The following is a 25,273-nucleotide window of genomic DNA, read 5'->3' on the forward strand; positions in this document are numbered from 1 at the left end:
GTATGCAACAGGACACACTATACAGACGACAGTGTTACAAGGCAGTAGGCAAAACATCCCCACACACCAATTCTACTATTAATAGAAAAGACTTGAGAAGGCACCACATCTACCCACTTTCCTAAACTGTAGGCAAGGTTCAAGTCAGGACTGGTGCACTGGGGCTTTTGTAGGGCATGGCACCCCACAACTGGAGATTTCTCAGCAAAGCCCTGAAACACGGAGAACATGCTCCATTCTCCACTGCTCTGCAGACCACTCCAGGGTGACCACACACCACCAAGGAGATTGATTTTTAGAGTGGTTTAGAATTTCCATTGATTATGAAAATACAAGGGGCCCACAAAAGCCAGAGTAGTCAACAATCAATTTTGCAATTCATTGTTGGTTAATAAATAGAGTCCAGAGTGGAGTCGAGAGGAAAGGAAGGTGGGTATGGATAGACTTGCCAGAAACGCAGCCAGAAACAGGGGTTGTCAAAAGCCTGATGCATGTACCTTACCAGGCACCTCCTATGTCAAATAATTTGAATTTCCAGGACAGGCAGCTTCCAAATTAAACTGACTGCTATTTGGACCATGGTTGGAAACAGGTACAGAGAGAGCAACTGTAGAGACTCCGATGTTTTCCCCTATTAATTGCATGTTTCTCCCCCTAATGCCAGGCTGCATCACCCATTTAAAAGTCCTGTTTGTTTTTGCAGGCATTTACAGAGACACAGAAAAAAAGATTGTTGTCATGGAAACAGCAGGTGCAGAAGCTCTTTCGGTCTTTCCCTCGGAAAACCCTTCTAGACATATCAGGATATCGACAGCAAAGAAAGTATGTTGGGATTTCATTCTTTGTGATGTATGGTGGTTCCCCTGGTGCCTCATTGCCTGCCTCGGTTCCTGGGGCAGGAATATGGTAGGGCATCATTCCTTGTTCGTGAAGATGCCCTGTGGCGAGTTCCAAATCACATTCCTTAAACAGGTGGGGTTGGAAAAAGGCTGTGAGAGAGAGTGTTCCCAGAGGAAGAGCTGAATGTGAGCCTTTGTAACTCGATTTACGTTGTCAAAATAATGGCATTAGTCCGGATGGACACGGGAGGCGAGGGGCGGGGTGGGTGTGATTTAATGAATACCAGCAAAACACTTGGTGGTTTAACCACAAAAGGGGAATCTGAAAGGACAAAAATGGGTTGTTCCATCAGCACCTTAAGTGATAGTGTAATTTTTTCTCCCTTCTAGCTGCAGACAAGCTAATTATAGTTGCTGGCAGGGTGAAGAGCCCAGTGCTAGTCTATTTTGGTCTGAGCTGCAGTCTCATAGTGGAGCAGTACCATTCTTGATTTTTCATAGTACTTCAGCTTCTCAGATGCTGTTAAAAATAAGCCCGATTGTACTTTAGAACCCATTACCTTAATATGGTTTTAAATTGAAGAATCCAATTGCATACTAAAGGTGAACTGCAGTAAAAATTTGTGGGAGAAATTAAGTAGGGGGAAGGGTTGAGTTAAGCCTTGAATGGTGATAGGGAACCGTTGGGAAATAAGGCAATGATAATGCAAAGATCCTGAAAAATCAACATTCTGGTTTACATTTTAAAACATGAGCAGATAAATAATTTCTACCCTTGCACTTAAAAAGCTTCTGAATTCATTTCATTTCTCAGTGCCTATATAGAATCTCTCTGCCTGCGTCGTTAACATTTTGGGCATTTACTTGCATAAGTGTGTCTTAAAACATCACTGTTTTGTATTTAAGGTAGATAAGGCCAGTTACAGTTTGTAAAAAGTCTTCATGAAAGATTAATTTTAAAATTGAAGAGTGATCACATTCCAACATCTATAATATTTATTAAACATTTATTTAGCACTTGCTACATGCCAACTGGTATCCAAGCACTTTAAAAATATTAATGCATTGAATCCTTACGACAGCCACGTGAGGTAGGTCTGCTGTTGTTAACCCCAATTTCCAGATGAGTTGGTGGCTCCATGCTTTTAACCCTCACAGAAGTTAGGCAACTATCGTGGGCTCAGGTTGCTGTGTGGAAGAGACCATGAGGCAAAGCAACACTCTTCATGGTCAGCTCCCTGGCCCCAAGCCCTGGGGTTGCCAACCCTGGGGGGTTGGGCTAGACCACCTCTGCGCCCTGAGGATTCCTGATGGCCCAGATGAAAGGCAAGGCCTGTTCCTCATCCTCCTGCCCATCTCAGGCATCTCCCTTCTTCTGGAGCAGAAGGCCTCAGAACGTGTTGGTCCCTGAAACCCTGCTGGCTGCCGTATAACCTCCCAGACCTGAGGCATGTTGAAGACTAGTACTTTCCGACCTAAGGTCACCCAACCCAAGCGCCAGCACCCATGTGTGGTACCAGCAGCCTTCCCGAGTGGACCCGGGAGAAGCATGGAACCTCTCTGGCCATTGCGTGGCCCATGCTGTGGGGAGGGCCTGTGGAACGGTGGCAGTCTTTGTCCCAGGTCCAGAGCACTTGCAAATGTCATCATCTCTGTCCTCATAGCCCTATGAGGCAATTCTTCTCCAAGGAAAAGGAGGCGGCTCCAGATGCCTCTTATAACACTAGGCCCTTGGAAGACAAGTTCTAAGAGGAAGAAGGCATTCAGAGCTTGAAGATGAAGGTAGGGCTTCTAAGCTCTTTGCTCCTCTTCAGAAAGGTCCACTCCTGCCTCCATCAGCCCTGCTTTGTCACTGGTCCACATTCGAGAGCCCTGCTCAGGGTGGAACACGGTCCATCAACCTCAGGCTCTCTAGGGTGTTATTAACTAACGCTTGAATTGGGCTTACCAGGTTGAGTCCTGATGGTGTCTTTTCATTGATTAGATAAGAATAAATTCAGTCACCGATTGTGGATGTTCAATGGGATGTTGCTAAAATGCTAGAAAATATTTTATGCTCGTAAGTATTTCCTCTGGGATCCTTTTATGCTATTAATTTGCTTTGAAGATCTGTTTCTCTGATAATACAAAGGTAACTGCAGCCCAGCCCCTGCTTGAATTATCACAAATCCCCAATTAATTGGTTCTGATTAATGTTATTTTATCAAAGACTTTTCATGCATTTCAGTGTAATGAAATCAGATTTAGAAAGGCAGAGCAAGAGAATGAGAAAGGAAAACTTCACTTTTGGCACTTTGTTCTCTCCCCAGAAAGCATGATGATTTCATTAAGCCTGGCAATCTTAAGTAACCTAAGCGTTCACTCCAGTAGCCAGCAATGGCAACCCTCAGCAAATCTGGGTTTGTAAAAACCACCGAAGGACACAGCAGCAGGGGACCCACTGTCAGGAGAAAGATGACGTAGCCAAATTCTCCCTCCCATCAAGTCCTACTCCCAAAATATTCTGGGCTCTACTCCCCACCTCTGTGTCCAAGTCCTAACTCTAGGAGTCCCTAGTTCCCTCACTTCTCCAGTGACTAAGTGTCCCATAAGAGAATCCTCTGCCCACATTACATTGCTTAAGAATACAGTCTTGCCTTCCTGGAAGCACAGATCATTTTCAAATCACTCATTGACTCCGTATTTTGCATATGAAATAACTTCTTAAAAATCCAACCAAAAAGGAAAGTGAGAAATTGCTATCCACACTAAATAAGGAAAAATCTTAGCTGAATACTGAATCATCTACCAGGTGGCCGAAATTCCAGATTCAAAAGTCTGGAAACAAAAGGACTACTTTTCGTAGTTAAAAAACAAACAGAACACTTGATCCTGTCTTCTACTGGTCATCTATCTCAGATTGTCCTTCTTCCAAAGGAAAGGGGTCTCAATCATGTGGAATCAGTTCTACCCCTCCTGGCTCTAAGTTCTTCTTTCCAACAAAAATCTTAGACCTCAATCAACAAAGGAGGAGTGGGGGAGAAAGGATGAGACAGACAGACCAAGACCATGTCCCTCCTCCTCATCATCCTTTGATGTGCTTCTCACCAGAAGCTAGAACTCTTTCTTCTGGAAGTAGAAAGACACAAGCCCAGAATTCTCTTGCCTGCCCCTTGTCTCCCTAGGAGATGTGGGAATCCTGGGAGAAGAGAAACGTTTCCTGAGCCCTGTTGCACCGCTGGCTCAGACCACCCGCCACACATACACACACACACACACACACACACATATGCACACACACGCACAGCTCTCCCTTTAGCTCAGGAAATGACTGTTTTGCAGGCCCCTTATCACCCTCAACTGGTTAAACTACGTCAGCCCTGCTTCCCGGAGTCTCCTCACAGGCTTGGTACAAACCTTCCCCATGTGGCTGGAAAAGCAAGTCTGTTCCATCTTGTGGCCGTCGGAGGTAAAGCATTTCGACTTAAACCCTAAATGACTAAAGCTGACTCTTCTTGGAAAGAATGTGCTGGTCCCTGAAACCCTGCTGGCTGCCGTGTAACCTCCCAGACCCGAGGCATGTTGGAGAAGACGAGTTCTTCTGCACTGAAGTCAACTAACCCAATGGAAGTGCCGGCGCCCACATGTGACACGAGGGGCCCCCCGCCACCCTGCGTGGACCCAGGAGAAGCACGGAACCCCTCCGGCCTTTGCGTGTCCTGTGCTGCAGGAAGGGCCTGTGGAGCGGGGGTGTCCGTGTCCCGGGTCCAGAGCGCTAGCAACTGTCTTCGTCTCTGTCCGCATATCCCTGGCCCTAGAGATGGGGTCAGCTCTCCATTTGGGGAAGCATCGTGATGGCAGAGACTAATCCATTCACTCGTCCATTTACTCATCCAACCTGCATTCAGGAGCCGACGCAGGCGTGGGACATACGGGATTGACGAGGACAGACACAGCGCTTACGTCCGAGTGGGGCTCTCTCTCCCCACGTCTGCCACACAGATGCACAGATCCGGAACGGACTCCGGGAGAATGGAAGCAGCACAGGACACAGGGACAGGAGTCAGACCCGGTTCTGATCCTGGCTCTGCACTTTCTTGCTGTGGCCTCTCGAAAGGCACAGGAGTGCCCAGGACCCACGTCCTCATCTGCAGCACCGTAGGTAGGACAGGTGCAGCGTGGAGGAGGGCAGAATAGCGTGATGTTAACCTCTGGGCTTGTGTTCCGGCGCGCCCCCTGCTGGCTGTGTGGCCTTGGCAAAGTTACTAAGCGCCTGTTTTACTTCGGCTGTGACGGATAGAGCACCTACTTCACAGGGGTGTTGTAAGAACTGAAGAGTGATGTCAAAGTCCCAGAACGGTGCCTGTGACATGCGCTCACAGATGTTAGCTGCTGTTGTAATCACAGCCTTTGGCTGGCACAGAGCTCCCGAAGGCCTCACAGCTGTCAATGTGAGCAGACCCCAGGGCGGCATCCCACTGGCAAGCCGGGGTTGGGGAAGCGCTGGGCGGTGACTGATGGTCTCCTGGTTCCTTCTCTTGGCTCTTGCAGTCGCGGCTTTGGGCAGTCCAACTCCCTCCCCACGGCTGGCTCTGTGGGCGGCGGCATGGGCAGGCGGAACCCGCGTCAGTACCAGATCCCCTCCCGGAACGTCCCTTCCGCCCGCCTGGGCCTCTTGGGCACCAGTGGATTCGTCAGCTCCAACCAGCGCAACACCACAGCCAACCCCACCATCATGAAACAAGGAAGACAGGTTTGTTCTGCCCCAGGGAGGAGGGAGGCCCAGCCAGGCTCATGGCCCGGGGCTTCAGACCTCCCTGCCAGGTGACCCCAAGGTGGTAGAAAGGCCAAAGGGAGCTTAATTGAGGGGCATCTGTCCCTATGCCTCAGAGGTGACCAGCATCGTTTGTGCTTTTTCCCTGGGAGACAAAGCAACCCCAGAGCTGTGCTGAGGATGCCCCGGGGACCACTTTAATCTTGGAGACCCTGAACATGAGGGAAATGCAAGACCTATTTTTTCTTTGCCCAGATCTGGGTTCCAGAGAAGCCTGAGCACTTAAGGAGGTTTCTTTGCCTTTGTATCCATGGCAGATAGCTCCCTTGTCGGGTTCCAGCTGTGGTGGAGAATCCATGGGACAGAGTCAGAGAGAGGCTGTCAGAGGGAGAAGTGTCACATTCTCAGCCAGTCACGGTCAGCTGCCCACAATGTCCTGCTGTGTGACTGGAGCTGTCTTCTCTGCCCCTAGGTCCCCACCCCGCCCAGTGCCTTCCACCTGCGTGCCCCCAGCCTGGAGGGCTCTGCAGGTTGGGTTTGGGATCAGAGGGACACAGCAGGTCTGAGGTTGTGGGTTCTCATGAGAAACTAAAGGATGACAGATGGACTTAAAAATAGGAAAACAGCTCCAGGCAAGACAGGCGGGATTCACTCCCCAGGGAAGCAGCACAGGGTGTCAGAAAGCCCCATGTTCCTGACTATTGCCAGCAGATCAGTTCAAGAGGACGTCACTGCTGGGACACACAAGCTGAGTTGTGCCAGCTCATTGCCAGCTGAGAGGTTTTTTTTTTTTTCTCCCCCTTGCTTTGGAGTAAATTGTAAGCATCTCAAAAAGAAAATCAAATGAGAGCCCTGAAATAGTTTGTGTTCTTCATTGCAAGCATTTATAGAACTCCCCCATTTCCTAGAAAAGTGACAGGAAAAAGCAAAAGCAACAAATAGGATAAAAAGAGGTTTGGAGACAGGGAGAGAGGTGTGTCCAGATTAAGCTGTGGCTTAGAGCGAGGCCGAGGCCGAGGCCGAGGAGGTGGGGAGAGAACACAGTGAATGGCATCTAAACCTTCCCTCTCTGAACGTGCAGATGGGAGCTGGCCTGCAGGCCTGTTCTAGACATTAGCCGAGAGTTCTCCGGGGATATTTCCCTCCTAAATTCTGGCTGGCGGCTCTGCTCTCCCACCCCAGGGGGTCTGAACTAACAAGTTCCTTTTTGCTTTTCTCACTAGAATCTCTGGTTTGCCAACCCCGGGGGCAGCAACAGCATGCCCAGCCGCACCCACAGCTCAGTGCAAAGGACCCGCTCGCTGCCCGTGCACACTTCCCCGCAGAACATGCTGATGTTCCAGCAGCCAGGTAGAGCCCGCGCTCGTCTCTCACTACGTCTCCTTTGACACGGAGGGGAGGCCAGGATGCCAAAATAGATGCCCTGGTGAACCCAGCCGGAAAGAGCTTAGCCTCGACTGTCACCATGCATTCTTTTGAGCTTATAGAAGCCTTTCCTTTTTTAAACTGTGCCTTGCCAGCATGAATAGCGGCGGCTTGGCTGGGAGCCAGCGCATGGAGCCCCAGAGTCGGTTGCAATCTGATGGGGATATTTTTGATACTAGTCATATTTCTAGATTGATCATACCAGAGATATCATCAGAGGGCTTTTCGGTGGGGAGGGGTTTCATGTGCCGTGCGTGTGTGTTCATGGGTATGTGTCTATAGAGAAAGAATGAGACAAAGAAAGAGAAAACTTGACCTTGTGGATGCTGAGAGAACTTTCCCCTGCTTTGGGCTTGCCTTGCAAAGTGATGACTGTTGGACCAGCCGAACGTCTTTCTTTTACTTGGTTAAAGAGCAGCTTGTCACACTTCAAGTCCATGTCAGCTTCCACCATGCCTCCTAAAGCAGAATAGTTGGAATTCTGTACAGCTGTCAAATACCTAAACCTCTTCCCTGTGCAGGCAAGTGGCCTCTCAGACTCCAGGGGTATTACAAAGCTACACAGCAATTACTCCACCTGTCTGGGTGCCCGCCCCAAGGCAGGCAAGCCAGGGGCATTTGTACCTGTAGGAAGACACCCACCCTAAACAGTAGAAACGTTCTGTACAGTAATTCCTGCAGGGGTTCAAGGAAAGAAAGTGTCACTGTGGCGGGCAAGGAAGCTTCTTAGAATTGGAGCTGAGCTTCAGGGGGAAAGGGTGCAGAGGTGGAAAGAGGGAGGGAGGGGTTACAGGCAGCAGGAACCCAGGGAGCAGGCCTGCAAAGGTACAGAGTGCCACAGCGTGTCCCGGAAGCCATGGCTCGGCTGAAGGGTCTGGCCAAAGGAGCAGAGGAGACCAAGGGAGCTGTAAAGATTGCGGCCCCCTAGTCGGGGGCTTGGAATCCAAAGCCAAGGAGCTGGGACTGTGGCCAAGCTCAGCGGGGAGTCTAGGGGGGGGTTTGAGCAAGGGTCAGGCAGGAATGTGCAAGGAAGAGTGAAAGGTGGGCCAGGGAGGAAGAGGGTGCTGAAGGAGAGGACCCACCAAGGGAAAGGACGTCAGGAAGGGAAGTGCCATCCACAGGGTCCAGATGCCCAAAACTCTTACTCACTTTTGTTTTAAAGTTCCTTTTCTCCACTTCTATACTTGTAGCTGTTTTTCTTCCCAGGAAGAACTATCCTATAAAATTTAGGAGTCGTGATAGGCCTTCGCCCTTGGTCATTTCATCCCATCCACTGTTTTCATGCTATCGTCCATTCCCAATAAAAGAGAATGCGGACGAGATTTCAAGATGCACGAGGAGATCGTTCACCTTGGATGTTTTCTCCCCCGACCTCAAGCCCTGGACTGCAGCCCAGCCGTCTTACAGGAACCCTAGCAGAGTGACTGCTCTCCTTCAATCCCAATACACGTGGGGCCTTCATTTTTTCTAACCTATTTTTTCCTTTCTATGGCCGTTTTCCCAGTTCTTAGTCTTCCTCTTTGTTCTTGCTGTCCCTTCCCCCGGTTTTCCCCATCTTAGTTGAGAAGTCCAGGCCCAGAGAGTCCAGTTTCTAAAAACTGGACCATCCCTGAGTGCTTTGGATCTGTTGATATGATCCTCAGTCTACACTTTTGTTTCCCCTCTACTTACTGTTTTCCAGCAGTGCCAAGTGGCTGGCTTGTGCTCAGGGCAACTATGAACCTAAGATTGTTTTCACTTTCTTCCTATGAAGCCTCTTTTTCCTCTGGTTACAGAATCAAATAATACAGAAGAGCTTGTAAGGAAAAGTGACTGTCCCTCTCCCCTACCCTTTCTTGCCCATAGTCCCATGTTCCAGGGGCAACCACTTAAACTACTTACAACAGTTTTCCTGCAAGTCTGCAAATGATGTGCTTTGCCTTCTAGACTTAAAACTCTGGAACACTTGGGCTTTTTTTTTTTTTTAATCAATCTCTTGCCCAAGCAATACAAACCCACCTCTAGCAAGGCCATGATGAACCATAGCATTTCTAAGAACAGCCATAGTGTGGGGAAAAGGCTGCTTCAGATTTCCGGATTGCAAAGGAACTGGTGAGCACTCGACAAGAGCCACTCCTAAGCCCTGCCCAGCACCAGCAAGCCCCTGCCAAGGGCACAGGGTGGCCGCTCCTGAGCCTTCGCTCAGGGCTACAAGTGCATCCCTGCCCTTGCTGAGCAAACGCTGGTTGTCAAGACTACATGTCACTGTGAGAAGCTTCCCAAGAAGGCAGCCTCCTGCACGGGGACAGCACCTCTAGTCTCCAAGCCAGGTCCAGATGTAGACTCTTCCTAGAGTCGGGGTGTCCTCCACACATGGGCCCCTCCACAGAGAGCCGCACACCATGCTTAGCTACGGAGACTTCTTGGGGCTTGTGGCCAGGCATTAGGACTATTGATATCATCATCAGGACAGCAAAAATCAGGAAGGCAGAAAGTGGCTTTCATCTTTACACAAATGGGAGTAACAGTGAATGCAAAATGAAATAGAAATGCGTGACCAACCCCAAAGTAAATACTCAGAAAACTATGTTACAAACAAGGTAGTGTTTTCCTCCTGGGCATTAGATGTCTTCAGAGAATGCACTTTAAGCTGCATGGGCAAATCGTGAAACCTACGGTGCGTTCTAAGGATGCTTTCACTCTGTAAACTTAAAATAATTCCGTTAAAATGATACATGACTTTAAATGTCCCCAAAGACCTGAGACTAGAACCAGCTGAGTTGCATATCACCCTGCTTGGGTTTATAAGACGCTTCCCTCATTGCTGGATCTACATAATACACAGACCCCTTGAAAGCCCTGTCAGGTGTGGTTTTGGATGTTTCCCAGGACCCTCCAGGAAAGCCACCCGCCTCTCAATGGCCTCTGGGATGAGTAAGAAGCACTAAGCTGGCCCTCCCGGAGTGCATGGGACAAGGTGAGACAGACTCCCCAGGAAGGTGACTTGAGCTCAATACAAGTGTGGCCTCTGGCGAGCTAGAATGGTCACGTTCCTCACAGAGGTAGGGTGTTTTCCCAACTAGAAAATTCATTTGGAAATTGCTTGGAGCGTGATCCTTTATTTTGGAAACAGCTCTGTTCCTGCTGCCCCAGGCTTAGGTGCCCTTGGGATCCCACCAGAGAGGATCCTGGAGTGGCTCTGACACCACTGGGAGGCCTTGGTGGTTCTTCACCGCCCGGAGGGCCCAAAGGCAAGGGCAGAGCAGGCTTTTAAGGAAAACCACCAGAAGAGTAGGCTGAGCAGTAAGGGAACCTCATCCTCCCCTCGCAACATACCACATGGAAACTGCCGTCGGCACTGGGCCATCTGGATGTGAGAGGGACGTGGTGGCGCCTGCCATGGCAGCCTCTCATGGTGTGCCTTACCCGTTCACCGTAGCAAACTTCCCCTACGCATCAGCTCGTGGTTGGGATTCGTCCGCCTTTAGATTGCCACACACCTGGGAGCACAGTGCCCTAGGCTGCTATGGTTCATTCCTCCTCAGTGTGAGCGAGTTTCAGAGTCCTTCCTGAGAACTGCCTTTAGGAAAAATAGGGAGAGGGAGCATGTCATCGATGCACCCGGGTCTATTCGGGGAGTGGAAAGGGCTGCCATGCAGAGGCAGAAACCAGAGCAGGGACCACTTAAAGTACTACATAAACATTTCCCCTTTTTTTTTCTTTTGAGACACGGTATCGCTGTTACCCAGGCTAGAGTACAGTGGCGTCATCATAGCTCACTACAACCTCAAACTTCTGGGCCCAAGAGATCCTCCCCACCTCAGCCTCCCACGTAGCTGGGACTACAGGAGTGCGCCACCATGCCCAGCTGATTTTTGAAAAAAGTTTTTTGTAGAAATGGGGTCTTGCTATGTTGACTAGGCTAGTATCGAACTCCTGGCCTCAAGCAATCCTCCCACCTTGGTCTCCCAAAGTGCTGGGATTACAGGCGTGAGCCACTGTGCCTGGCCCCCTCCCTGTCTTATAATAAGGCAACACAAACAGCCCTGCTCAGGACTGGCAGACAGTGGATACGGAGGGTGGCTCTGTTTTCCTGCCCACACCAGTTTTTTTTCTTTTTTAACCACCTTCCCCCTTTCTTCTTGGCCCTCACCTTCCCTTGTCTCATCACAGAGGTCCCTGTCCCACTTCTCTGTCCCCTTCCCCCTCCTAGGAGCCTGTCTTCCCTACTCTCCTTCCTGCAACCCCACTTCTCACTTAGCCAGACACAAAACCTTTCTAGTTATTCAGCAGAGTAGCCTCAGCTGTCGTTGGCAAAGTAGGGTTCTAAAGGCTTTTCCTAGAAGGCTCTGGCCTGTTTCTTATTCTAATGTTCTAAGGAAACTGGCCCCTTACCCTCAGCGCCTTGGAGAACAAGTTTTTTGCGCTGTAGATACTACACATGTGAGACTCAGCAGGGTGGACCATTTCTGCCAAGGACAAGCCATGTGGGTTGCTCAGTTGGATGCTGCAGCAGCATCTCTTTAGGGATGGGTTGCTGCTCGCTTCTGGAATCTTCTTGACTCTGATATGGAGCACGAGACTACTCTGTACAAAAAGATACAATTAAAAAGTGTCAAGTCAGCCTAGACCCTGGGGATCCCAGAAGTTGGGATCCTCACTAAATCCTAGGGTGGAGTGATGGTAAGGAAGAAAAGAATTACTGGCACTCAGAGATGTCACCTGAGCTGCAGAAATAGGCCTACTTTGGGCAACAGCAGAGAAGGCTGAGTTTAAGAGGAGTCTTTCTCTCTTGCCTTACTGAGGACTCACAACTGTGTCTGCCTGCTCTGTGACCGCTGGGGACCCAGGATAAATGAGATGAGCCTTCAGGGTTAGCAGGAGCTGTAGCAAGAGTTGGCCTCGTGGTTAACATGGGCCTGCAGGGCAGGAACTGCCCGAATGCCCCTCTGGAGCTCCAGTGAAAACTCTGCCCACCAAGCCCCATGCAGCTAAGGGTTTCTAGCCTGAGATGGAAGCTGTTTTCTGCCCAACTATCTCCCTCTGTCTTGTGTGTGTGGCAAGAGTCCATGGATCTGTTTTTATCAAATACACAATTAAAAAGTCACACTATTAGGAAACTCTGCAGTGTGAACATATGGGCTTCTCCAGAGACTTAGAAGTTTTCAGAGCCGCTCGGAGTGGTGTGGGTCACGGCTCCCCAGCGCTGCAGAAGAGCAGGGGAGGAGAAGCCAGTGCCCCTACTTCCCACCTAAAAGAGCAACCACGAAGGTTTGGGGATTCTGGAGCGGAGAGCCCTGCATTTCTCAGCCCCCTTTTTGGAACACGCAATCCCGGGCTTGGAAAATGGCATTTTGCTGCGTGTTGGCAGGAAATCTTGCAGCTGAAACACTTCTCTCCAAATGTCGAGCATCTTTATTTATCCAAATCTCTCCACAGTGTTTGTTTAAAGGGGAGCGCTGGAGAGTAAACTAAATCTTACAATGAGCATATGGATGGCTATAATTGCTGAGGTTTGTTTTTTTTCATATTTGCTAACTCACTATATATAAAATTGTGTTTCTATTTTATAGATTTCACACCCTAAAGACTGCTAATTTTTGCATGCATATGATTTTCACATGAATGGATGAAAATACTAAAATCTTTCCCTCTGGGATTGTCTGATTGCCCCGACCCTACTCTAAGAGCAACTAGTGGGGGCTCCAGGGCGAGATTCTGCCATCCTCTCTGCTCCCCACTTCCCTGGGTGCTCGATCAGCCTCCGCCCATGCGTGAATTGGCACGGTTGTCTTCCAAACCCATCGATGCTGGGACTCGTGTCAGGAAGAACACTCTCTGCTCCCTGGTGCCTTCCATATTGATCCATTACCAACCTTCTCTTTGACACTTTTAAATAACAGAAGCGACATCAGCCTCTAAACTACCTGGCAATGGGAAACTCAAATTGCAACAAAGATCTTGATGGACAGCTAATCAAGGAAAAGAATTACTTTGGTTTAAGCTGTTGGTTTTAACTTCCTATCCCACCAAACCACCAACCTCATCTTCATATCTCTCTCTCTCTCTCTCTCTCTCTCTCTCTCTCTCTGCCCCCACGTCCCCGCTGGGGTGGGGATGTGAGCAGGGAAAGGACCTGAAGTCTCAGCCACAGGATGCTTTTCCCACTTGACAGGTGGAAGAGCAGGGAACAGCTTCCCGGGATCACACAGGCAGCGGCAATATTGAGACTTCCCCATCCCCCAGGACAAACCCCTCCATAGCATCTCACGGTTCTTAGCTGTCAGAGTTTCCGCTTTTCACTCCGTAGACACGTAGGCAGCGTGCAGAAGGCCAGGGCCGGTGTCAGAAAAGATGCTCCCCCTGCCGTGAGTTTCCTCCCTCGCTCCTCCTCGCAGTGAGGCAAAAATGTGCCAGGCGTGTGTGCTTAGCACTTCGCAGAGCTAAGTCCTGCCGTAACAAAGTGACATTCAGCTAGGGGGGGAAATAAACACATAGTATGTTAGATGCTGGTGGAGCCTCTGAAGAAAAATAAAGCAGGGGGAAAGGACGGTGTCGGGGGAGGTACTGTTCACACACAATAGACTGAAAGTCCTTTCTGAGGAGGCAGGAGAGCCAGAAATGTGAATGCAGAGAGAGCGCCACGAGAACCTTTCTGGGGACCTGAATTCCAGGCCGGGGGGAACAGCAGTGCAAAGGCCCTGGGGTAGAGGGGGCCTGGGAAGGGAGCAAGGAAAGGCAGAGCTGTACAAGGGCAGGGAGGTAACTGGGGGCCAGACCAGGTGGGGCCTTGTGGGCCACGGCAGGAGGTTGGCTTTCCTTCTGACCGGAGGCCGCTGGAGGGTTGTGAGTAGGGAGAGACTATGACTCTGACCAGCTATTTTTAGTCCCTGGTTTTGTTCCAGCTGCCCATGTTCACAATGGACTCTGTGTCAACCAGACCTAGAGGTTGTTTGACCCTGACTGTACTGTTCTCTGACAGTCCCAGGGAGGCACACCAGACCCTCGCCCTGGCAGGGGGAGCCTGGTGGCACCATGTGTACATTTTCCTTGTCCTTAGAGTCCCTTTCACCAACATAACCCTGTATCCCCTGCAGAATTCCAGCTTCCTGTGACCGAACCTGACATCAACAACAGGCTGGAGTCCTTGTGCCTCAGTATGACCGAACATGCCCTGGGAGGTGAGTGTGTCCTTCCTGCATGTCCTTGTTACCGTGCACCTGGGAGAAGTGCTGGCCATCTGCTATCTACACTCTGGCAGTAGCTCCGGAGAATGGGAAAGGGATGAGGAGGAGGAGGCAGGGCACAGAAAGAATGGCCTTGAGGTGCTGTTGGACTCTCATCTGGCCACACCATGCCGAGCAGCCCACAGTGCCCTACTCCTCCTTTCTGGGAGGTGAGTCAGGGACCCAGAGACCAAAGCCATCCCTCTGGCCCCAGAAGCTCCACCCCGCAGCGCACGTTGGAATCACACCACCGCAGTTGTCCCAGCCAGATGCCAGAGTCTGGGGGAGCACAGGCACACAGGACGTAGCGTTTAGTGGGAATATCCCACACAGCATTGGATGCTTTCCTTCTCGGCACCGGATCCCCCAGCCTGGTCCAAGCACATCCCAACTTGCTCTAAAAATAGAATTTTTGAAACGAAAACCCCTGCTTGTTTTTCTGTCTCCCTGTTGCAAACAGCTTCCGTGACGCCTGGAGCCCCAAGCAGGCCGAGGTGTCCTTTGCCGTGTGACAGGGACAGGTTGAGTTGGATGTGCCAGCACATCCGCAGGCAAGCCAGGAACGGGGCTGCGGCCGGTGAGCAGCTGTGCTGCCCCCGACTGTTTGTTCTGAGGCCCTGCCTGGCCACGGCAGCCTGGGAGGCCCTCAGCTCCCTCCCGCTACTAAATGGGCACCTTTCTCCAGGCCTGGATATTTGCAGACACTTGGCAGGCAGAGGAGAGGCGATTGCCTGCCCCTTCCTGCCAGCTCCTGGGAGGCTGAGTCGAGGAGGCCCAGAGAGGCCGCCCATGAGCCTTCCCAGTGTGGATGCACTTACCCGCCAGGAGAAGGGCCCTCCTCACACCTAGGGCCGAGGTGTGTGCCACCTGGCAGTGTTGGGGGAAAAGATGCCATCAGCCACCACTCCAGAGAGCTTTGTCCTCCAGACTGGGGGCTTTTAGATTTTTAGTCTCTGCAAACACGGTCTCATCCTGAAACCAAACATGAAACAGATAAATGCTCTGCATGGAGCGGAGTGGAGGGCTGGGGCTACACCCACTTGACCTCAGTCCTAGGAGGGTGATGAAGGCCTCCCAGGGCCTCTGTGACATCCCAAGGCTTCGGGCCAAACAGGTGGTGGGAAGGCACAGCCCCTTCTGTGCCTTCCCCCGGGGCTCTAGATAACCCACTTGCAAACCACTGCTGTCTCCCTCCTTAGCCATTCAGATCCTAGGCGCTCCCTGGCATCACTGGGCCATCCCTAGTACCTCTGGGCAGGAGGTGTCCCATGTCATCATCTCCACCTTGCAGAGATTGGGTCAGCAGCCCCCTGATGAGCCCACAAATGTACATCACCAGATGAATGTGGATCCATAAAATGTGGTATAGCCAAAAAACAGACAGCCTTAAAAGAGAAAGAAGTAACTTGGGGAGAAAGGCGGTACATGGGCAACGTATGTAACCTGCAATTCTGTATCCCCCATAACAATAAGATGAAATAAAAAAAAAAAAAAGAGAGAGAGAAAGAAGTACCGATACCTGCCACGGTGTGGACGGGCCTTGATGATGCTGCGCTAAGTGAAACGACCCAGATGTAGAAGACCACACAGTGCAGGACTCCATTCATGTGCAATGTCCAGAATAGGCTAATCTACGGGGACAGAAGGCAGATTAGTTAGTGCTTGCCAGGGGCTGGAGGGAGGTGGGAATCGAGAGTGACAGCTAATAGGTACCAGATCTCTTTTGAGGGATGATGAAATGTTCTGGAATTAGATAGTGGTGATGGTTGCACAACTTTGTGAATATCCTAAAAACCACTGAATTGTATACTTTCAAAGGGTGAGATTTATGATGTGCAAATTTACTGATTTAAAAAAAAATTTTTTAAGAAGTAATGAGGGTCTTCATGGAGCCAAAGTTAGGATGGCAGCCGGTGAGTCCCTAAGCAGGCATCTGCCAGAGCTTGGACACCGTGAGGGAAGCCCCCACTGTGGGCTGCCAGCCAGGCTCAGCCCACCACAGGGAGCCCGTGTGCTCTCCTACCCCAGAGACCGGTTGGGTGGGGGACGAGGCTCAGTCTTTCCCTGCCTTTGAGAGTCAGCAAGGAGAACCGACCTTCCCCACCCCCCAGGGCTTGATCTATCTCAGATCATAGGCATTTTGGAAACTCTTACAAACTGCTAAGTACTAGCATTATCATCATTAGTAGCAAGAATGCCAAACGCTCTTTATTAAGGCAGTGTTTTCATTCAAAAGACTTCTTTTTTTGGTCCATTCTTCTATTTTTACAGAAAACCTCTCTGAACTGATGTTTTTGTGCTAATGTTTTCTCCTAAGGCTTTTTATTGCAGTGTTTTTTCTCAATAATCCCCTCTGGTGGGAAACCTTGTAAGCAGTTTCCTGAGCAGAGAATGCAAATTAAGTTCAGGGTGGCCTAGTTGGGCACAGTGGCATTGTGCCCTCCCGCTATGACAGCGCCTCTCTGCTGGCCGACCCCTTCCAGGTGCCAGGAAGATGACCTTGCTGGAGACAGATGCCAATGAATTAAGTCATTTTACAGGAAGACAAGTGACGAGGGAGGAGAGGAAAGCATAGTCAAAGAGGTTCCTCCGTTTGTGACTCAGGACTGGAGGAGGGTGTCCAAGCTCCTGGGACACTGTATCCCAGGATGACATTCTAGCATAAGTGGCCCCTTGGGGGGCCCCTCCTTTTGTGCCGACATCTCTGCTCTCTGTTTCCGTAACTGCTACCCTCCTGCTGCCAAATCTGAGCCACTTTTCTCTTTGGCCTTCCCTTCCATGTCTTCCCTCTCCCCACCCCTCAGCAGAAGCGGCGAGGCCGCCGGCTGGTAGGTCACTTCTGCATCTTGTTTTGCAGTCTTACATAAGCTTCCATCAAGCTCTGCTGGGCCTGCTTAGTGGCCCTGAGTGTTCAGAAACACCCACGGCTGCAACAGCCAGGCTCCTCCCGGCAGAGTGGAGTCTGCAGTGACTCACACCAGCAAGACCAACTCACAGCCCGTTCTCTCGCGTTCTGGGGTCCACTCTGCAGACGGTGCCCTCACCGTTCCTTCTCACCTTCTCTCCTTCCCCCTTTCTTGGGACTCACCCCACTGCTAGCTGACATGGAGACTTTGTGTAAAGTCTCTACTTTCTCAAGAGGCTGTGCTGACATTTATTGGAAATTTGTTGTAATGACCATGAAATCTGTGACAGCTGCGTGCGAATGACGCCCCTGCAGAGGTGTCCAGTTCGCAGCTTGCACAACTATGAATGTCGAGTCTGGACTCACCTATTGGACGTTTGCCCACAGGAACACCCTCACCTGTGGAGGACGAGGTGTGGGGTTGGAATTCAGTGAAAACGCAGCTCTGGGTGGGGTTAGTTGAGATTTTCATGTTTCCAGCTCCCTGCTTTTATAGCTATAAAGGTTTGGCATGAGCGAGCGGGCCAGTAGCACCAGCAAGAGTATATACTCCGCTTCCACAGACAAGGGAGGGAGCTCTACAAACATCCCCCCACAACAGAGGGACTTCTGCAAACACCCATGTGTGTGGACACACGTACACAACACCCCCCGTTTTCCCACCTGCAGTTACCACCGCGGAGCTACCACTCGGAAGGCTCAGGCTGACACCCGCAGAAGGTGAAGAGAGGTTATTGATTCGAAGTTCACATCTGTGGGCAGCTAGGATTGATGATCTAACACCACAGACACTCTCAGGGACTACTGCTTCCTTTCTTTAAAATCTCCCTGAAAACCATACAGAACTTAATACGCATACATACACACACAGGCATGTATAGGTAAAACTGGGGAAATAAGATCAGTGGGTTATATCAACGTTGGTATCTTAATTGTGATATCATGCTGTAAAATGTTACCATTGGGGGAAACCTGGCAAAGTTGATCTATCTCAGATAATAGGCATTTTGGAAGCTCCTATCAAACTGCTAAGCACTAGCATTATCATCATTAGTAGCAAGAATGCCAAAAGCTCTTTATCAAAGGAAAGTACCCCTTGCAGGAGGTCTCTGGACTATTTCCTACAACTGCATGTGAACCTACAAATAAAAAAGTGGTTCTTCCTCAAGGCCCAGGTGGGAGAGTTGCCAGCCTGGAACCTCCCATGAGGCAGCCAGGCCCCCCGCCCCCCGGCAGTGGGCCCAGTGCTCCTCCATGCCACCTGGGTCTGCCAGCTTTCCATGGACTGCTCTGCCACTCCCCTCCCACACCTGAGTTCCGCCCAGTACAGACAGACGCTCCATCGGGTAGACCAGGTTTGAGATACTGGGGCTTAGACTGCAGTACCCTCCCACTCCCACAAGACCTTTCAGTTCCAAGTGCCCACACGTCTACCTCTGACATCGATCAGATTCTTGAGACAGAATTTGGATCAGTTTGGGTCAGATGCCTCCATCCCCCTGGTCTGCTCAGCTGTGGCCAGGGTCACAGCCACCTTGTCCCCAGTCTTTCATCTGGGACTTGGAGATGCTGCCAAAGAAAGGGACGTGAGGCAGAGAGATCCACCTGTGTGCCTGATACAGGCCCTACCTGCCTCTGCAGCCCCGTCCATCCCCTCACCTCATCCATCAACGACTGTCATCACACAGGCCCTCCCCACACTCATCCTCCCCTGCCTCTTCCTTGCCTGGCATGTTCTTTCTTCTCCTGCCAGCACCAGCAACAAAACTCATGTTGGATCCCCATGAAACTGCCCTCAACTTCCAAGGGCAACTTAAACATTCCCTCCTCTATGTTCCTGCTGTCTTCGCACATTCGCCATTATAACGGTTATCGCTCACAGCATCATTGTGGTTTACATGTCTGCATCCAGCCTAGATTGCGAGTACTTGGAAGGCAAGGATGAGGTCTCTTCATGTGGTTCTCAGGCTCAGTATGGCTCCTGGCAGAAATAGCTGTTCCCCAGATATGAGTGGGTGGGTATGTGAACAAATGAACCAACGGAGCCCCTGTCTGTCCTCAGAGATGGGGAGGCCCGCCGTGCACGGCGTTGGTGTACATGGCCGTGAACGGACTTGTCTTACTCACCCGAGGCCACTGTGTGCTGCTTTCTCCCCCAGATGGGGTGGACCGGACCTCCACCATCTAGAAGCTGAAGATGAGAGTGACCGCGCTGGCCGTGAAATCGACTGCTGCGGGTCCAGTGTCAGCCATCTTCAGGGTTGCACAGAATCCTTCACGACGCTTTGCAGCCTCTTTTCCCCTGGTCCCTCTCCCATTTTGATTTTGTGAGCGCGTAGGTCATCCTTGTAAACATATCAGTAGACCTGGGATTGATTGGTTCTTTTGTCATTTGTTTCTGTCATGGGATGGTTTGGTGTGTGGGGTGGGGAGGGGTCTCTGGGAAAACGCGGGACTGGGAGGGAAGGAAGGAATGCAGGTGGCTTCCTGGATGGAAAGGGAGAGTAAGTATTGCCCGAGGGAGAGACCAGACACACAGGAGGGAGGTGGCAGCCTTTCCAGAGAGCCCAGCTGCACAGGCGGCCAGAGGGCGGCGCGGCCGGCGCTTCCCAAGCAAGACAGCGGCTCACCTTTTATGCCCAGTCCGATCCGATTGGATGTCCCCGAGGCCTGGCTTGAAACGGCCACAGGAGAGAGCCCCATGGCAACGGGGGCGAGAAGGAAGAAATTCCCTCCAGCAAAACTTCAGATAAACTTTGATTTGTGTATTGTTTACATGACAATTTTAAAGGGTACATAATGTGTAAAGAGTTTGGGTAGAACTTCTCTACATACTACGGTTTTTGTAAAGGATTTGTTGTTACGGATTCATTTTTTTTTTTCCTCTATTTTTATAATAGCAGCAGGGATGTGTTTTAAAACGGCTGCCAAGCTCTGCTTCTTGGGAAGATGGATGTAGTCACGTAGGCCCGAGTTGTTCGTCTTTCGCCAGTAGGTGGGCAGAGCATGTGGGTGGACACGAGGGCCACAGACGTGGCCAGAACGAGCGTGGCATTGGGTAAGGGCACAAGGATGATCGCACCGTGTGATAGTTAGGGGTTTGCTCGCAGGTCACCCAGGGGGTCTAAAAGAATCCCACCGCCTCTTTCTGTGCTGGATTTGCTTCTCACCAAGAGACCTCTCCCCTTACCCGCTGCCTGTGGGACTCCACCCTGTCATTCCAGGCTTGCTCCACATCCACACAGGTGGGTATGAGGCAAGGTGGAGACCAGGCCAGGATGGACATTTTCCCCTCGTGAGAGGTCTAATACCCAGACGATGAGCTCAAAACATTTGCAGTGGGGTCGCTAGCAGGAACCTGAGCCTGGGGTCACTGCTGAGGAAGAGGAGGAGAGAAAGGTCCAGCAACAGTGTATAAAAGGTCAGTCAGCAAGTGCCAAAGAGAACATGCAGGGAGGTGTTTGGTCCATGTGGTACAGCCCTACCATCCCAGGTGGGCAGTGAAAGAAGGCATAGGAAAGGTTAATTTCACAGCGGAAACAATGGCCCTAATCCATACGGTGTAAGTCACAGATTTACTAGGTTGTTGGCCGATTTATCCATCCACACAGAGGGGAGGAAAAAAAAAAACATTCATTACATAGTGAGAGATTAACAAACTATGGTTCCACGAAGTAATAGCTCTATTTCTTAAGGGCAAGAAGGGCTACAGTTCAGAATTTGATGCAGTGGAGGGTATTAGGCGAAATCAAAGAGAAGTTGTGCTCTGCACTGGAAAATTGGATTGTGTAAATGATGGTATGGATGCTCAGCCAGAGGCGAGATGAGGGAGATGGTATAAGGCCTGTTTGTCAAATGGATGAGTCTGATGGGTTTTTTGTTTTGTTTTGGATTTTGTTTTTAGTGAAGTCAGTTGAAATTAAAGAGATCAGACTGTGAAAATCACTGCACTCGTTTATGGGCTTTTTGTTTGTTTTTTTTTTTAAAGCTAATGAAGTATGTACAGATTTTAAAAGCCTTAATGAAATCTAAACAACTTTGTTTTACCTTCAAGATTAAAAAATGTATACCCACCCAGTCTTAGATGCTGCAACAAGGGTTCTGAAGCCCTTTGCAGTCTAAAAAGATGAGATCAACGTAATCATAGAGAATCTTTCATGAGCAGAGGAGGCTTGGATCCAGTTTCATGCATTGCATTAAAAAAAGGTATAGACCTCTCCTTGGGTAACTGAGTTCTAAAAACGCAAATCCATGCACAGAAAGAGACAGCATTTCTTAGTTGATTATTTTTAACCAAGTGCCATTAACATTCATCCCCCACATCCCGTTTCTAAACAAGCTCATTGTGACTTGGGGAATGTGTTGGGATGGATGACCACATACATGTGAGGCAGGAAGAATAAGTCAAATGTTGAAGGCCAAAGGTAAGACCAGAGGGTTTGTGAATGTGTTTTTTGGATGCTGAGAAAGTGATAAAGAGGAGAAAAAACAATGGTATTACACACCTTGTTGAGAAAGAAGAAAGCATTCAGATCTGCTGCAAAACACTTATCTGCAAAGACTCGTGTTATTCAGAAAACAGATTGTGAACACAATCACATTAGCATGAATCCTTTAAAAGGAAGAAGACCTTAAAGTATTTGCAAATCTGAATTTCTATTTATTCCTTCACTGAATATAGAAACAATGGTTATCTGATTATTAGAGATATTATTTTGGATATGTTACTTATTAACTTGCTATGGCTGGTAACCATGATAAAGTCTGTTATTAATAACAACATAATTCTTTTTTTAAAAAAAAAGAAAAGCTTATTTTTCATTGACTATGTATAGATTTATCTACTTAGTTGTGTTTTGCTATTAGTGTTTTAATTTTTTTTTAAGTTTGTTAGGATAAATTTTAGGAGCCTGTTTCCATGTCGTTTTGAGTCCTGTGTTGACTGCAGGTATACAGCTCAATTTAAAAATCCTAAAGCAAAAGAGTATTATTTATAAAAAAAAAATCAAACAGTTGCACGCATAAGGCTGTGAAGTCGGATATTTAGTAATAAAGTGGCAGTGCCTTTTTTTGTATTTTTACCCATTGCCCCCCAAATGCAACTGTTTTATATTAAGTAAATAGCAAATGATTTAAAAATCTCAGAGTAAAATCTATTTCACTACATGTTTTCCCCTGTGTTCTGATTTAAGCAGTGTGTACTTGGCATCTCTACACTGTCCCAGGGACGGTGGCGGTCTACAATATTGTTATCATGTATGATGTTTTATTGGTGCTTTTTATTCATAGTGGTTTCTTACCAGAAACAGTAGGAAGAAACACACGAACTGTGTACAAGACATGAAACATTGCTGCTGATATGTTTTTTCCACATGCTTTTGAGTTTCACTTTTTTAAACAAGAGCCAGCAAGCAAAATAGACACGCTGGGTCTGCCTGCCGAGGGCGGCTGTGTGCGCCAAGCCTTCAAATCCTATGTGTGGATGGTCCCTTTTTGGTACCCAGGATTTGAGCTACAGCTGGGCCCTGTCTCTCCCATTCATTAGAAGAGACACTGAGGGAAACAAGGGTTTCTTTTGAGGTGTCCTTGGCTGCCTTTTACGGAATGGGAGCCTTCTCCGGGTGTTTTGTTCTCCTGCACCTCTTGTAGCTACTGCCTGTGCAAGGTTTGTAGATGTGTATTCCCGAGGAGCCTGGGCTGGGGGCCTGCGCTGGGCTGAATGCATTGACATGCAGCCAGAAGGATGGCAAGGGGAGGCAAAGCCAGCCCCCACCTCATTGCCCCTCTGGAGAGGTCTGCAGCAGTCAGCTCCAGCTCGGGCGCGGGGAGCAGCCTGACCAAGGCGCTGGGGTGTACCTGTTACAGGAAAAACCTGCAGAAGGATAGTTTGCACATGGAGCTGTGATAACACTAATGTTGATTTTTTTTTTTTTTTACAAGTCATCAGAGATGTTTGCAAAGTGAGTTTTATTTTTTTGTAATTCCTTTATCTTTACTTAAAGGTGAATGTGTATTCCTCTGGGAGGAATAGGAAGAAAACAGGAATGTTAATAATGTCAAACAGAAGACTTCCTCCCTTATTAATATATAGCCCTCATGTATTTATGCCTAATGTAAGCTGACTTTTAAAAAGCTTTCTTTTGTTGCATGCCCCGTGCAGGCATCCGTATTGTACATGCATGCCTCTCGTCCTGTTTTCCTGTATAAAGTTAGTGAACAAAGAAATATTTTTGCCTAGTTCATGTTGCCAAGCAATGCATATTTTTTAAATTTGTCATATATGGAAAGAGCATGTTTGTTACATGTAAAAGCTTTACTGATATACAGATATACTAATGTTTGAAGATGCTGTTCTTTGCAAGTGTACAGTTTTCAAATGTTGTTACCAGTGAAACACCCTTGTGGTTTAAACTTGCTACAATGTATTTATTACTCATTTCCTCCCATGTAACTAAGAATCATGGCTATATTTCATATCAACGTTATATTGAAAGTGAAGGGAAATGATTAATACAAGGTTTTGTAACACTGGTGTGTGTCTTTTTTTCTTTTGTCAACATGATCGATTAGAAAATAAGAACCAAGTCTTAGAAATAAGCCCGCAGGGAAGAACGAGCATGAAATCCCTTTCACTATTCCCACCTGGCCATTCTACACCAACTACGTCTACTGTGAGCTGCTTTTTAACTAAAAGATGGGAAGAGGGGTGTAGAAATGTTATGCAGTTTGATCTGAGCCCAGAATAGCCAATAAATGTGTCGCCTGCCTTCGGGGCATGTTTCTAAATACAAACTCTAACCTTGCAGATACTGTGTATAGCTGGCTCTCCCCCCTCACTGCCTTCGAAATATTTTACACCTTAATCATGGCATCAACAGCAGGCTCCAGAGAGCCTTTCACATACACATAGCTTGAATTGCGGTCTAATACTTCTAATTCTAGTATGATATATGTTAATATAAATTTAAATATTGTGTCAGTTAAGCATATGGTTGGAGAGACACCTGGGTTTGAATTCTGGCTCCAGCATTTTCTAGCAGTATGATCTTAGACAAGTTAATCTCTCTGAGCCTTGGGTTTGTTTTGGGTTTTGGCCTATGATGTTCAAAGTCTATGTAATTAATGTCTGTAATTAAACCTGTAATCCCCACCCACCCCTGGAAAAAAAAAAAAAGGACAAACAAAAGAATACATAAAATATAGAGGTTACTGCCACTATAACCTAGCAACCCAAGCACTCCCTGAGGCAGACACAACTTGACATTATGACAATGACCACACGGTGACTCCCTTGTCACCAGGCTTAGCTGCTCAAGAGACATGCAAAATCCAGACTGGCCCCTGCAAACAAAGAAATTTCTCATAGGCTGAGATGCAAAATGAAATCCTCATAAAGTCGAATTCTTATAACCCCAATGAGCTATTTCTCAGAGTTTGGCTGTAGTATTGAAGAGGGAGGGTCTTCTCAGCTCATACCCTACATGCTAATGGAGAGAGGAACCGAACGGCAATACCAGGGTAGAGTCCAAACCCTCGTGGAAGTGCCCTGCTTTGTTTCCTGGGACAGTCACTACCTGTATCACTGGCCCTGACTCCCGATCAGCCTAAGACCTATTGTCCCCAGAGGTTTAGGGGAAGGCTGGGTGGACGGCAGCACTTTTATCCTTTCATCAGGGAAAATCTCACCCATAACCATAACCTACCCCGCCCTCCTCTAGGAACCTGTGGAGCCTTCAGGGTGGATCTGGCCCACCCAGAGGCACAGCCGTGGCAGCCCCCAGTTTGCCATTTCCCCTTTCCTGGTGGGCAAGGCTAGCACGTTGCACCCCAGCCCCCACCTCACAGGTACCCTTACACGGGCTGCCACAGCACTTCCACATTTTCCATTTTCCATCCACACATCTCAGCACTTGCAAACCACCCCTTCCCTGGGCGCTTCAGCCTCTGGACCCTTAGCAGCGGCTCTGGGACCCCCAGTCATTCAGTGCTTCTCAAACCATCTGAATTCCAGGCATGGTACTGGCCAGTTTTTCCAATTCACATAGTCCAATTCTTTTATATAATATAATAAAAATGAAATAAAAAGAAAACTTACATTTCCCCAATATTGCATTAGATTCAACAGACAAAATTATTCTGTCGAATT

General features: G+C 48.9%; 1 protein-coding gene across 4 annotated transcripts in view; it reads left to right on the top strand.

The window, feature by feature from the left end:
• Window positions 1-23,658, top strand: part of SAMD4A (sterile alpha motif domain containing 4A) — a 209,712-nt gene extending 186,054 nt beyond the window's left edge. For 2 of the 4 annotated variants that reach the window (XM_069487010.1, XM_069487027.1), the window contains 4 exons: window positions 704-822; window positions 5,370-5,571; window positions 6,816-6,942; window positions 14,094-14,776. In XM_069487010.1, coding sequence (XP_069343111.1) covers window positions 704-822; window positions 5,370-5,571; window positions 6,816-6,942; window positions 14,094-14,260 — 615 coding nt within the window. In that variant the 3' untranslated portion in view covers window positions 14,261-14,776. Of the gene's footprint in view, window positions 1-703; window positions 823-5,369; window positions 5,572-6,815; window positions 6,943-14,093; window positions 14,777-19,286 lie in introns of those variants that run through there. The other 2 variants (XM_069487033.1, XM_069487020.1) reach the window with 2 other exon arrangements.
• Window positions 23,659-25,273: the final 1,615 nt, after the last annotated feature.

This window comes from Eulemur rufifrons, chromosome 2, assembly GCF_041146395.1.
Source record: "Eulemur rufifrons isolate Redbay chromosome 2, OSU_ERuf_1, whole genome shotgun sequence".
Taxonomy (NCBI): domain Eukaryota; kingdom Metazoa; phylum Chordata; class Mammalia; order Primates; family Lemuridae; genus Eulemur; species Eulemur rufifrons.